Below are 15,687 nucleotides of genomic sequence, written 5' to 3'. Positions count from 1 at the left end.
AGCATCGGTTATCTTACCGGAATTAAATCATAATTCCTCTAACCATAAGGATTACAAATATGGAGTAAGAAACAAGAAAGCATTTGCTCCTGACACCTGTGCCCGCAAGAGCCGAGGGGCTTTGTTCCAGCGCTAAAATTCCCATTAGCTTGCCACTTCGCCTTTACTGCACTTGCCCTCTACATCAGCTTTTTGTGTCTATTCCCTAACCACAATAGGGCTGCACAACCTGTAAGATAACGTGTTCTCCTCCGTTCTCCAGAAATACAGGCAGTAGTAGTCCCCAACCTGGAGAAGGTTGTGTACCACCTGTAAAATGAGATAGCAAAGACGAAGGAGAAGTTACACTTTGAATCTGTAATCTCACCAGTGGGGAGATATGCCTTCCATCACCAGCATTTAAGTCCTGCACAGAGGGGGAAAAAAGAGCCTCAACAATATGTCAAAATGAAGTCCTTTAAAAGAATGAAAAGTAGTTATTATTTCCTCAAGATCTTAGTGCTTCTCTCTTCATGCAAGTTCATCTTACAATAGAGCAGGTTCAGATTAAATGAGAATTAAGCTGCAGCTTTTCAGTACACCCTAGGTAAAAACGGATGAACGCACACAAAGGGCACCTGATAACGTTATTCGCACATGAGCTGTGTGTAACTCTTTCCATAGCACAAAGGACTGTCAGACTGCCATACGACTTCATGCTAATTCTTGGTTGTGTTATGTGTTACGAAACATAAATTAGCACTCCCTCAAAAACCTGGAAAATTGCACTTATCTAAATCTCATAGGATTAAGGGGGCAGTAGTTCAAATAGCATTTCTAGCCAAGAAACATGAAACTAGACTCTGCAAAGATGTTAAAAGAAAGAGACAGAGATCTATTAAGGTACGTGGCAGTTGTTTTGCTGTACAAACAGCTCCAAATCAAATTTGCAAATGGGAAAGCCTCAGCTGGTGAGAACTAAGTTATCATAAAACCCAAAGTTTTTTTTCTTTACCAAGTATGATATGAAATTAAGTAGCTAATATACATAATGATTACAACAGTTAACATAATCAAATACTGCGTAAGTCCTATGATTCAGTAGCAGACTGGGGCTATTTTTTGGCCTTAATGTCTATTTTACCTCCTTCCCCCCTCCAAAAGAAAGCTTCTCCCAGTACTGAGCTCTTCTGAATAATGAAACATAATAATGATACTAATGCCTTGTTTGTATTTGTGCCAAAAAATATAAAACAAAAAATATATTACAAGAACAAGCATAACCCATAAACTTTTTCACTGCTTCATTATTTAGGACCAACCAAGCGTTTTATGAATTGCAGTTATTTATGAAGTTCTACATACTCTGTGTTTGGTTTTGCCCAAAAGGTTCATCATCTTCCTCACTCTGGCTCTCCATCATACAACGGCAAGACAGGTCGAACTTCAAACTATGTCACAAGGGTCTTATTCTTGTAACCTCGCAGGTCCTCCACCCTGCAGACACTTAGCCATGTGTTTAACTTTATGTATACAAGCAGTTTCACTGGACTCATTCATGAAATTCCAGCCCTATTTAAATTGCCACAGGTTTTACCACTGGCTTCAGCTGGACCAAGCTTTCATCTAATGGGACTATTTACATTTGAAAAGCTGAACACATGTCCAAGCATTTGTAAAACTGAAGGCTTAGCTACAAACTCGAGGCTTACGCTGCCATTTCATCTCTTTCTTGCTTACATGCAGGAGTTACACAGAGGTTTGCTTTTATCTCAGCCTTAACTAAGTTAGGATACAATAAACAGACCAACACTAAAGCAGATTATTATGTTATATTTTTCTTCCTTCTTCTGTGTTACTAAGTGGACCATTCATCCTCTCCAATCTACTTATTTTTCTGTTCCAACAACCAGTATTTAGTTAACACAATCATCTAGGCACACCCAGTGATTTTGCTTAGCTGCTACCTTCACCTGTTCATTTATACTTTGAGAAAAGCAATAAATTTCAAGGCAGAGATACAAGAGACATACAGAAAATTAGTTAGCTGCAGTTTTCATTCTTTAATTACAACAGCAGCAATATTCAACCTGTCTAAATTGAACTCACTTAAATCAAAATTTAGTCAATTCCTGAAGCAATAACTGAAATATAATCTCTGTACTTGCTTACTCATTTAAACTTTAATTTAGAATGGATAGGGTAAGGTGAGCCAAGTACCTAACTTCTAATCTTCAAAAGAAAAGGAACCCCTCCCAAAAATCACAAACTCAACACAGATCCTTTGCTGCAGAAAGTATAACTGTAGATGTAATTGCTGTATAAGAGTTCTTGCCAAAATTTAGAACAATGACTAAAAATACCAAGACTTTTTGGACAGGAGAAAAAAAGCTACTAGGTTTTTCATCATACTGCTTACTATATTTATGAGCTTAAAGTTTCCTGAGTGCATAATTTGTTATTAATTTACTCAGTCTAGTGGAAGATTCACAAGTCAGCATTCATCCCTCCACTCACTCCACCACCTGCGCTGCAGGTGTGGACATAAAATAACACCAGAAGTACAGCTAAGATGGAAGAAATGGGTCCGCTATATCCACTGCTAAATACACGTATTGAAAGGAACTTCCCAGGTATGACCAGGGCTCTTCTGTGCTTTATAACACAAAATACCACATGGTAAACACAGTCTTCCTTGAGCAGCTTATTCTACAAGTCCGTTCATTTATCCTTGGCAAACGGCTAACTGGCATGATTTCAGGTTTATGCTACAAATTATCATAGATCTGCTCTGCTTTAACAGGACTGTGTTCTGCTACCTCACGCGTTTTGAGCAGGATTTCAGTCCGTGAAAAAAAATCGGATGGGAAACAAATAAAAGAGCCTCCACACACTAGTCTCAACCACATAACTGCTCAAGTAAAAATACTCAGCATTCACTCCCACTGTGCTACACAATGAACAGATGTCCCTACAGCCTTGCCCACGCTAAAAATACCAAATACAAGTTACACTTCTAAGCAGTACTTAAATTATGCTAGACTGAAGAAAATTTCCTCAATAAACTGATTTTAATCCCACCTATTACTGAAAATTCCAGGTAATTTAAATATTTTTCTGTAAATATGGAAGAAAAGAGAAATAGGTAATAACATACTGTTTATGCAGGAACTCTACAAGTCTTTCGTACTTATATTTACCTGTGTATTACTACTTCATTTGCATGCTTTAGATTCACTTCACTTATTTGGGGAAAAAAAAAATAAAAAACAGAATTGTAACACTTTAGGTTTTAGTGGTAAGCAACTGACTTCTAAACATTTTGTTGCAAAACGAACTCACACATTTTACGTCAGTAACAGTTATATACTGGTACAACTTGCACATAAGCTGAAATTCCCTGTCTATAATAAGCTATGACACAGGAACCCTCACCAAAAACCTACAAAGTGCAATCAGCAAGATGTTCAGAAAAAGGCAAGCACAGAGCCAAGTAGGTAAATTTAAATATCACACACAGCATGTGGTTTCTGGAAAGCATGCAAATACAGGGTGGTATTTTCCTTCAAGCTACTGCGTCAGACTCTTTCAAGATATTTATATCATCGTGGTACCTGCAGGTCCAATTTGCCTGCTTAGACAAGCTTCGTCCTCTGAAACGGAGCCCAGGAAGCAGCGTGACCTACAGCGGTGCAAAGGGTGACAACCCCCTCTCTTTCCCTGCAAAACTAGCCGAACTTCCTACACATCAAGTCAACAAGCTGAGAACAGCAGCAGGACAAGCACGTATCTTTGTGACAGATGGACAAAACACCACAGGTATTCCTGCGCAGTAGGTATTTTTATTATTTTTCAAAAAAGCAAATTATAAAATACGAACAGTCGTTAGCATTACAAACTACTGGATCAGGTGTACACCACATTCAGGTGAAAGCCAATATTAACCTCAAGGACCGCCCTTTTCCTCACAAGATCCCTTCTTCAGCCAGGCACACTCCCATCCCTTAAACCATCTGCCCCTCTAAGTATTTTGAGAAAGGATCGCATATAATGATTGAAATTGGAACATTTAGAAAAGATGAAAGAAAGAGCTGACTGTCCCCTAGAGGAGAAGAGTCTCCTGCAAAAATCTCTCTCATAGGTTCCTTGTAGCTCTGCAAATCAATTTTGTTTGGTTATAAATATCTTTTTTTATTAATACTCTTACGTTATTTTCTTTGTCAAGTACTAAAAGCAGGCTTTAAATTGCAGAGGACAAACTAGCTTCCTACTTCATGGACATGTAAGCTTTCTTTACTGTTTTAACCCTCTCCCTGCCAGGAAGGAGCTCCCACCACCTCTGCCTATCATAAATCAAGGTAATTCAGGGTTTCACTTTAAATGCATACAAACCTACTCACTCAATGTTAATTAAAACAGTGTGGTTAAGAGTTAGGGACAAAACTCAAAAAAAAAAAAAAGAGGGGGGGGTGTAAAATCTTGCAGCACATCACACTCAAGAGAAACAGCAGCCAAGCTGCTCTGAGAAAGCAAACATCTAGCAGCCCCATGGAAAGAGGAAAGCACGTAAAGGAACTGCCATTAAATTTCCCTTCTTAAAGCCCAGAGGCTCATTTTAAAGTAACACCCAGATGCCCTTATCAAAGCTTGAGTCATGTTGAACCAACCAGTGTAATATGCATACTAAAGACACGATTTCTGCTGCCAAGAGCTTGCAATCACATTAGGAGCAGAAACAGCGCGGGAGGAAGCAGCGGCAGCAGGAGATGTAATGACTTGCACGGTAGCTCGAGGCACATCCAGATACGCAACCCCAGGCCTGCGTTGGTGGATTTCACCTGGGGCTCCACCTGCCAGCGATAATCTACACGCCACAAACCGCAGTCAGCGCTCCCCAGTGCCAGCCAGAGCCGCGTCGCGCTGATGCCGAGCCCCCCGGAGCAATCGTCCCGAAGCGCAGGAGGAGCACGGACGTGTCTGGCAGCAAAAGGTGGTATTCTGGAGCGATGCGGTTTGCTTTTTGCTCTTCTAACCTGAGGAAAACAACACAAGGACCCATCTTCTTTAAGACCTTTCTCTGTATTTAAACCACCACTCTTCAGAGTTCTCCAGAAGCAGGAGATTTATTAAAAAGAAATACCACCCTTCTTAATAATCCAAGTGAGTTACGTATCAGGGATGAGTAATGTACTGTGAAATGGAGTAGATCATAAAACTATGTCTTTTCCACACAAAGACAACAAAACTTATTCAGGTATACTGGTGTCACAAAGAAGCTTTAAAGAACCGCTTCTTTTATAAACACAAAGCTGCTACACACAAGAATGCTGTTTTATTTGATTAAAATTGTTCATCATTCTCTTAGTACTTGTTCTTTTTTGCAAGCACTATTTATACAGCCATGCAGCATTTAGAGTTTTTTTTTGGCACCTGAACCTTAATTCAGATCAAAGTTCTTTTAAAAAAAAGCCTAAGTTTTCTTCTTTTTAATTATAAAAATGTAACAGATCAGAAGTTTAATTTAAAAATTTCATTAAAAAAAATAATCTTTCTTCTGTAATTAACATTAATTTTACAAGACTTATTTTGTCTTTTCCTCTTGGAAAAAAAGACAACAAAATTTTAAAGTTTCTGCAAGTACGACTGAAATTGTTTGGGGAAAATGAAGCACATTGCATGCATACATACACCCTGAAGCGTCATGAAATTTATTACAAGGAACTTATTGTTATAATTCAATATTTTCTAATAAGAAAAATATACAGATAGATGCATACCATACGTAGAAGTATCTTCCCAAGAACCACATAGTGTTTTTTGGCCAGGAGGGAGCACGGAAGGGCAAAGAAAGGATGGCAGAAACAGTACAGCCTTGCTGGAGACCCCAAAGCAAACCCTCATACTTCACTCCACAAACAATTTCAAAGAGCTGCCCAAGGTGATTCACTGGTGAAATTCAGGTATCAAAGATAGCCAGGCCAATACAGTATCTTGACTCAAGATGCAAGTATTTTTCATATTTCAGTGGTACCTGCAGGGCTAATATTTAACACACAAAATAAATAAAAAAACAGTTTAAGATATTCCCTCACTTCTGAACCTCATTTCTTCTTCATCTTGTAATCAAAGTAATTAAACCAATCAAAACTGCTGCCACATCAAGCTACAGTCACATCAAATAAATATAGTATCAAGCACAAGAGGAGGCATGACTACATCTTCATGTTCACACAATTGCTGGAAATCAGAGGATGTGACGTGGCACAGCATTACTCTGAACATTTTTTATTTGAAAAGAAAAAGTCTTTTTTAAATAGATTACGAAGCACGAAAGAGTATATAGCAGGACTCACAAAACCAACAGGACAACAGCTACAGGTCAGTTCACACACTCGCCAGTACAGCTCCTTTCACTTAGGTAAGGAAAATCCCCCGTGTTATTTGGGGTTGGGAAAGCTGTTCCAGTTGCTGTAGCGGTGACCATGAACATCTCATCTGAATTTATAAGAGGACTTAATTCCCTTTTCAAAGTAGAAGAGTACAAGCCCACTCAAACAAAAGATCCAGCCAAATATAACTGATCCCAACCCATGAATGTTGTCACACTGTAAAATAAAATCAAGAATGTTCATGTTATCCTGGTACTACAAAATCATAAAAAAAAAAAGGAGGGGGGGCCAAAAGCACGAACAGGAGCAGGCTGCAGAATTGAAATGACACAGTGCTAAACAGCCTGTAAAGACACACGCACAGCATGCTTTAAGACGATGACTTGCAGTGTATTACTTAACGTACTACTTTGCGTGTTGGTTAGCGAGATCCTCCCGCGCTCTCTCCATGGCCCACCACCAAAAATACATTCTGCAAATGATAGAACCAAACCACACACACACGAGACAGTCAAAATTCCCCAAAGTGACTGATTTTCAGAATGAACTCCCACTTTAAGCTTTCATGTAAGGCACCTGGAACAAATTAGTCACTTGAGAAAAAAAAAAGAGGAAAGAAAAAAACACTGTTCTGGGTTTGCAGTTCTAGTTCTCCCCATGCTTCCTCCCAGATGGTGACCTATTACTTCATAACCCAGCAAACAGCATCTTGCATTTCAAAGCGGCTACTAAAAGCCTGTCAAATGCACAGACATGAATATACAAAGAGCTGCAGTTAGGTAACTCACGCTCTCATTGAGAACACAGCAATTTTCAACAGAGTACCCTAAAAACACACGTCGCAAACACGTCACGCTAGGAGCCCAGCAGGCACAGGAAGGCTGAGAGACTCGCGGTTCTCAAATAGCTACCAGAATCGTGCTGAATATTTAAAACTTTACATTATGACAGGTGCAGACCACCACTCTCTAGCTCCAGAGGCAACTTAAGTCCACCTGCCCTTTCCCCTCCATCCAGGTTCTTGTCTCCTTGTGAAGTCTTTCATTTCTTCTCTTCCCAGAAACTGGATGAAGCCATACAAACGGATTCTCTGACAGAACAGTTAGATTTTGGTTGGGTGGATTTTGGAGGAGTCGAGGCTTTTTAACCACGATACTCCACAGTAAGGGCCATGGCCAGCCTTTGTGTACAGATTTCTGCACAGAAGTTAGAGGCTCGATCGTGTAAAAATACTCCCCGATGCACCGCAAGGCAGGGAGCCTGGGTGCTCACGAGCCAGCCACTGCCTCCCGAAGGAAGCACGCGATTCACAGAAAGCCATCCAAATCACACAGCTGGATTACACTGCATCCGAGAGGAGAGACTCAGAAAAGCAATTAAAAAAAAACAAAGTCCCACTTACCCAGAGCAGGTAACCAAGCAATGGGAAACGCTAAGTAGAGAAATAAGATGCTATCTCTGAGGGCTGCAGACACTTTCCATATATCCATCATTTATTTAGGAACTTGAGAGGGTTCAAGGACTCATGTCCCACCAGGAGGGTGCCCTAAGCACAGGATGCAGTTTATTCTGTATGACAACAGGGAAGGGGTTGAGCGAAAAGTATGCTGCACTCCAGTTCCTGTGCCCAGGACCAGTCGCTCATTTTTTATATGTAAAAAGCCCTGGAGAGTGAGAAGGGAAGACAGCACGAATAGAACTAGGAAGAATTTAGGCTGCTTCTGGGTGGGTTTGTTTCCTGTGACAATTTTGGTCACTGAATTATGACCTTCTTACAAGATTTTTTTTTTTTTTTTTTTTTGCTTTAAGGATTTAAGTGTGTAGATTAACAAGTTGCACGAAAATAACATCCAGACACCGGCAAAAACTTTAACCAACACTTCTGCTATCAATTACTGGGTTGTTCCTCTGAATTAACACTGACCGAAGCTGAAGCACATAAGAGTTAAACTCATATAATCCTCTCATTAGCAAAGTGACCTAGCATAACGCCAAGTTCAGAGAAAGCTGGCCTGGAAGTATGACTCCCTTGAACCATAGGTCAGAGGCCAGGGTGGCTTTTTCTCGTCTATTGACAGGTCCCTGAACAAAAGGGGATGCCACAGACCAGTCTAGTTGTGCAATGGTGACGCTTTGTACTGCCACACCATGGAAAATCCTGGTTCAATTACCTGTCAGCTGCTGCCTTCCCGGGCCAGTGGGGACCGGGCATTGCCGAGGCCAACGCTCTTCGCTCCCGGGGAGGAGGAAGGGCTTCGAGTCAGCCGGCAGTGACCCCTGCAAATAAATTAAGGAGCCTTCTCGACAGGCTCTAACGGGAAGTTTGCCCAGCTCTCTGCTGGAAAGAGAGAAGCCAAAAACACTCGGTCTCCAGTCTTAGGTAGGTATAAAACGTCTCTGCTCTTCTGTTTACTGCACAGATTATGTACACACCTACGCGTGCTTTTAGAGAGTATGCTGCTTTTTAAGAGTTTTTAAAGCATACGGACCATTCATATAAACCATTGGAAAAAGAAAAAAGAAAATAATGTATAAAAGACAAAATAGTTCATGGTAAAAGCACAATATTTCTAATAAAACAAGCAGCAAAACATGAAAAGAGGGGGAAAAGTAGCAATACGAAGGCAGTAAATGAGCATCTTTTGCATCCAGTGGAATCCTCCTACTGTTTGTCAAAAATCTCCATACGAAGCCGATAGGGAAACGAAGGCCAACAGACTAATTAGCACAGCAGAGAGCAAGGATCAGCGCTCAAGGAAGCCACTTCTGCTTTCTCACCCTCTCGAAACCTCGCAAGGACGCGAATCGCCGGGGTGGCGCCTACCGAAGCGCAACGGCTGGCGGTCCTCGCGTACGGACAGGGGACGACCACCGGCTTCACCAGCTTCAACCAGCTGCCTGGCTCCCTTCTCCCGCGGAGGGCAATCAAGTGCGACAGGTCGCTCGACGCTGAGCTGCCATCCCCGTGGCGAGGCGCGTTTCTTTGTTCCCGAGGACTGCAGCAGCGGAGAGCGGACGCCCGTTCGGAGCCCATCACAAGCCTGCAACGTACCCCGCCGGCCCGAAAACGATACAAGCGGAGCAGCAGCGACACCCTCTCCCCCTTACGTGGGGGGGACCATCTCTTCCAGCAATAGCACGAGCAGCTCGAGGCTACGGGGCCATCCTGGGTCTAAAGAAATAAGACTCGAGAACCTGATCTAGAAAAGGCGAAATGAAATTCTGCAGCCGTCCCGACTTAAATAACCTGCTCACGGAACAAGCTTACATTTTGAAGGAAGATAAGCAGAGTTTATATGCTCAGACAAGTCACGCCGGTCGGGGAAGCACAGGAGCCCCAAGGTTGCCAAACCTCAAAGGCCAACAACAAGCTTCTGCAAACAAGAGAAATTCCAAAGTTAATTTTAAAAATCTGAGGGCCAAAGCATCAGAGAAGAAGGAAATTTCAGCATAAGGTTTGGATCTTCAGATAAAACGTTTTGATCTTTTAAACAACCATTTCGGACAAAAAAAATAGGGATGAAAAACACCACTGAGAGGAATGGACAGTTTTAAAAGACTTCTTTCAACACAGGCAATTAATCCAAAAGCATTAACGTAAGTAACAATAAGAGCAAGTATCTCGGTCCTCAGATTTAGTCCACTTCTCCAACTGCATGTTTGGAACAACTTGCACAGCAGGTTGCCAGCAGACTCACATCTACAGCTTCAGCATCAAACACTTCAGCTAAGGACAGAAATTCCATAAACAAACAGCAAAGCCTGCTGCACTCAACCTCACAAGGAAAAAAAAAAAAAAAAAAAAGAAAAAGAGAAAGTCTGAGCTGCCGGCAACAAGGGAAAGGCAAACTTCCAGATGAGGGAGGCAAAGGAGCCCTAATTCAGCATTCTTGCCGCTATCAGATGGTTAACAAATTGACATGAGAGACTTCTGAGCCTTTTGAGCGACTTTCACTCTGGCAAACTTAAAGGATTCAGCAGTGCAGCTGGAATACATATGGGGGAACGCAGGAGAAAGTGGATCACTTGAATTTGTAACTTGAATTTGTTGTGAGCTGGAAGAACTTCCTGCAGATGAGACATATCCAACCAGTGACTCAGATAGGGAGAGTCTGCTAACTGTAATGAATTTATTCTCTGAACTAGCTACCAAATGTGACATGGTTTATGTTAGTGTTATATATACACAACTAGAATCTTAAAATAAAATCTGTGGGGTCACGATTCTTTTTTGCTTCCAAAAATCTCTATATTGCAGCATCTCCATTGCAAAAATCACATTCTTGGATGAAGCTGAAATTTCACATTTTGATCAGAAGAGTTCCATTCAATATACGGCTTTCAAAGCAAAAGCCACACACATTTTTAGATTATGCTCAGCATTTTAAATAGGATGTGTGTCACATTAACAGGCTATTATCATGCTAGATTCTTCACAATGTCTGATCAATTACTGGTTCAGATGATTGACACTGAGCTACAACACCTGAAAATTAAACAGCCTCCGTTACTCAGGCATCTTCTTCTGGATTATACTTTTATCACTATGTTAAAGGCCATGTTTCATATACAAATTGTCTTTACAGTCATTTGAAAATAGCACATTTAAGACAACAAAAGGGAAGAATGGAAAGGACTGCAGAGAAATTGTGCAAGTCCCCCTCTCCCCTCTTCCCCACCACTAGCCTCACTGCTGAAATTTGAAAGATTACATCTGAGAACTGCACTTACTGAAAGTTAACAGAGAAGTGCGTTTAGACCTGAAAAATTAAGAGCTCATGACAAAAAAGGGGCTACAAAAAAATCACAGATATAAATTAATAATCAAATACACACATACAGCTCAACAGAGACAGATGGCAAGCAATTTTCCCCAGCGTACTTATACTTGTTCTTCTACTGCATGTATTTGGGTCACTCGCTAGATTAAATCTCATGTGGCAGATCCAACAGAGGTGCTGCACAATGTGTATGGAGTCAGCCTATTTCTAAATTACGCAAGTTTCAAACACTACGCAGCCAAGCTATCCATTAGGATCTCTTCAATGCAATCCATAATACTGCGCTGCAACTTCGAAAATAGGCCGTTCATTGGATACTGTTTCTACCATCAGCAAGGCTGTTCCATTGAGGCCTAGATAAAAAAAATAAAAGAGCACAAACTGAAGAAATCTGGTCTGTGGCCCTGAATCTCACAGAAGAGCCTACATCAAGATGGACAAGTTTGTACGTATTGCCTAGAGCATCAATTTTGTCAATGGGCCAAAGAGACAATACATCATGCAAGGTTAAAGACTCCTGCTAATATCCTTCTGAAAATATCATTTTCTTCAGACACTTGGGAGTTGAAAGGAATACTTCAGCAGATGACTTGTTTTTAAAAAAAAAAAAAAAAAAAAATCATGGTAGCAATGTATGATCTCAAATACTCAGAGTACTAAATCTTCCCCACCCCAGCTCTAAACTGGCAGTGACCTGCCTTACTTAGCCCAGGTCACACGAAGGACTATAGCTTCAACGCAAAGCACCTGCAGGTCAGATTGCCTACTTCTGGGCAGACTTAAACCGCAAGTAAAAATAATTATGCAAGTGTGCCTAATTGCCTAATCATGGCAATATGTTTCCTTCCTGTAATACTGCTAGATACTGACATGAAACAAAAATTGCATGTGCAGCGATTAGAGATTAGCCCCCTTAATCTGTCAAGAAGCTGGATTTAACACAATGCAACAAGGAAGATCTTTAGCGCATCAATAGGAGTGGAAACTGCATTTCTGCCTACTCCCTTCTGATCAGTTCCAAGACAATTTTGCTCAGCAATAAATAAATCTTTAATAACAACTAATGTGAGCTCCATACGGCAGTAAACATCTAAATACTTTCTCCCCTCTACCCCATTCACTTCTTCCAGGTTACTCTATGATATATCTACCTTAAAATAAAGCAAAGAAGCAAAAGTAAAATGAAAAATATGTTTATTTTTTCCTAGATGAACAAGGCAGTAGGATTGAGAGGAATTCTCCTCCCTTCTCTCCTCCCCAATGATCTATGCACACAACTAGGAAATATCACAGCTGTCCGTGAGAATTACAACAGAAGGAGACAGGGTGACAAAAGCTTGTTTTCCAGGTCTACAGAAAAAAAAATAAAGCAGAGTTTCTTCTTTACACTGGCTCTTGGGCCTTACACGCTGTCACTTCCATTCAAAGTCATCAATAAGTCAATTGATCAAAAGCTCACACGTTCATACTCATTGTGTGCGTCACATCTTCTGTCCAGCCTGAAAGAAACAGAAGCTTACATAGAGCAGTGATGAGCAGTATGAGTGTGTACGTCTTCTCATTCAATTTCTTCAGACTTTAAATTCATTCAGTTTCAGTTTAATTGAGCGAAAGGTGGGAAATAAAACACGGAACCCTTTGATATCAAGTCACAAAGCTTAGACTATGAGTAAGTTTGTAGTATCTTCATCCTGCACAGCTTTAGGTCTGGTGCCACAGAGCCGCTAAAATACTAGGTTCTACCATTGGGAAATTGATTTTGCTATAAGAAATCTTTACGATGCCACTTAATCGTAACCAGCCTATACGAAAAAAAAAGATATAGAAAGCAATTACAGACAGCCTTTATACAGTAAGCTTGATCACTATATTTAAAAAAAAAAAAAAAAAGAAGGAACAGAGTCTGATGTAATTTCACTATCATGGCAAAGGTTGCAGAAGGAGCTTTAGCAATGCGCTGCCCTCCTGAAACAAACATCACAGGTTCCCAGCCTAAACGTACAATCTTGATTCACTTAAAGTTAGTAGCACGATCCGTCTCCCACACGGGGTGCTGTGTCCTGCAGCTCCAGCACTGACCTCCTTTTCTAGTGTTACATTTCAAGTAGGCTCCTGTAGGGCAGTGAGATTCTGTGATTACAGTTAAAAGAATACTTTCGGTCTGAGAGCCTGCCTCTCTGAATAGATAGCTGTTTCTAGTTCAGCAATTACTAGCATGCAACAACCGTTTGTGCCATTCCCCTTCCAGTGCTGCAGTTGAAAACGCTCTAATTAGACGACCCGGTGTACAGAATTCCCATTAGTGGCATTTTAGAGCACTCGAGTGAATACCTAAATATTGGTTACAATGACAAGAAGTACTTTATTTAGTCACCAGATAAACACTAAAACAAAGTAGTATTTTAGAACATCTTTTAAATAATATGGGGTTAATATTAAAGAAACGAGTGCGTGATTACCTTCCGCATCCTTTCTAAGATGACCCACGATCAAGTATCACTATTTTCTAATTGCATTAGGGCATATTCACGCAAGATCAACGGTGACCTCCATACCAAAAATATCAATTAGTATTTCAAATTGTATTCTATCCCTATCCAGTCTGAAGTGGCCTGCAGGAAAGGATTATATCCATGTCCTCAAGCAACCCAGTTTTGCCTAAATATTGCAATATATACTACTTAGGGTTACATAAATATTCCTCAACTCCTGCAGTTCTTAACTATAACAAGTGAGTTTAAAATAGTGTCAGTGTGTCAAAATATTCACTGTTTTCTGTTGATCTAACTCAGACTTTAAGTCTTGAAAAAGCAGTTGATTTTTTTTCTTTTATTGTCTGTGAATTATGTGTTAAAGTGTTAAAATAGGGAAGGGGGGGGGAGGAATCACTGTACCTAATTGGAAGGCTCACACAAACCGAAAAACCCTTAATCGCTCGAGGAGACTTCAAGCGCATGTAAATGACCCGGAGGACTGACGCCTGAATTGCTACATTCTCTAGCTGACAGTGTTCCCAGTCCGAGACCTGGACCAGGACTCACGCGTGGCATTTACTTTTAGTGGAACAGGCATAGCAGTAGCAAGCCTTGAAAGCCGGAGGGGGGTTATTCTGCAAACGGTGACGGACCCTCCAGCACGGCAGGTGCATTGCAACGCAGCGCCAGGGAGGACAACTCCAAGTTTAGCAACTCACTGGCTCCTGGACAGGTTATTTCTCCAAGGCGGAGGAGCAATCAGAGACAGAGGCGGCCCTTTCGCGTCCCGCTCGCGCACCTGAAAGTTTGGAGCCAGGTCATCCCGCAACGCTGCCGCGTTCAGACCCGGCCGCTCGCCCTCCTCACCTCCTTTCGCCACGCACCTTCTCTTAAAGCAAAAAACCTCCAAGACACCAGCTCGGCCCGCTGGCTGCTCGGACAGCTAGGTGGTAACGTGCATGCGACACGCGGGTCGCTCTTCTCGCACACGCACGCACACCCCCTTGCTTCCTTCCAAAATCCCAAGCAAGGCAAGCAGTGGGACGGCCGGTTGCTACCATCTAGGAGGATCCAAACAGTATCGTCTGCGCAGATAACGCGGAGCTGCTGCCTCTCCGGCAGCAGCCCGCCCTAACTCAGGGGATACATTCACTTTCCACAGAGCGGAGAGGCTGACGAGAAGCTGTCAAAGTGAATCTATGCTCACTTTTTGGATGGTTTAATTCCAATGGAGCATGAAACACCCCAGGACGGTTAATAAGTTTAGCCAGGCGTGCTGCTCTCCCTAATACATCTTAATTATGCATCTGTTTTAATTGCAATCAGATTAAGTCACCGGGGGGAAAAAAAAAAAAAAAAAAGGCACAAACCGGGAATTTCGCCGTCACTGCGAACGCAGCTTCCCACCAGCTCCCGACGGCGGCCGCACCGCGCGCAGCCAGAGGCGCGGGCACCGCCGCTCCGCGGGCACCGGCGCAGCTCAGCTGCCCGCCGGCGCCGCTCGCCTCCCGCAGCGGCAACTTCCAGCCGCGCCGGCGAGCGCGGCGCCCCGGGGCACCCACGCGCGGAGCGCCGCCCGCACCCACGCGCGGAGCCAGCAGCCCTGCCCCGGCCCTACCTGTCGTCGTAGCAGAAGTCGGCGCCGAGGGTGTTGAGGTAGAGGGCGAGCCCCAGGGCGCTGCTCACCCACTCCGCGACCATCTCTCCGCCCGCCGCCGCCGCCGCTCCCGCTGCACGGGGGCAGCCCCACCGCCGCCGCCGCTCCGCCGCCGCGGGGCGCCGCTCCGCGCTCCGCCGCCGTCCCCCGCTCCCCGGCGCCTCTACCCCATGGCAGCGAGCGCAGCGCAGCGCAGCGCAGCGGCGCAAGGAGCGCAGCGGCGGCGGCTGCCGCCCTCCTCCTCTTTCTTCCTCCTCCTCCCGCGGCCGCCGGGCGCTGCCCCGGCGCCGGCCCGCGCCCCCCTCGCTGCCGAGCCGGGCGCCGCCGCCGAGGCTCTGGGAGCGCCCGCGTGGGGCGCCGCGGGCTCCCAGCGCGCCTGCGTGCGCGCCCGCCCCGCCCCTGCGCGC

At 43.3% G+C, this 15,687-nt stretch overlaps 1 protein-coding gene across 1 annotated transcript in view; it reads right to left on the bottom strand.

The window, feature by feature from the left end:
* Positions 1-15,371, bottom strand: part of TMTC2 (transmembrane O-mannosyltransferase targeting cadherins 2) — a 251,582-nt gene extending 236,211 nt beyond the window's left edge. Inside the window, exon 1 of the mRNA XM_062584900.1 lies at positions 15,242-15,371. Within this exon, the coding sequence (XP_062440884.1) occupies positions 15,242-15,324 (83 nt within the window). The 5' untranslated portion in view covers positions 15,325-15,371. The remainder of the gene's footprint in view (positions 1-15,241) is intronic.
* Positions 15,372-15,687: the final 316 nt, after the last annotated feature.

The sequence above is a fragment of the Rhea pennata genome, chromosome 1 (assembly GCF_028389875.1).
Source record: "Rhea pennata isolate bPtePen1 chromosome 1, bPtePen1.pri, whole genome shotgun sequence".
Classification (NCBI taxonomy): Eukaryota; Metazoa; Chordata; class Aves; order Rheiformes; family Rheidae; genus Rhea; species Rhea pennata.
The sequence above is the reverse complement of the archived record's forward strand: the minus strand, read 5'-3'. Positions and strand labels throughout refer to the sequence as shown.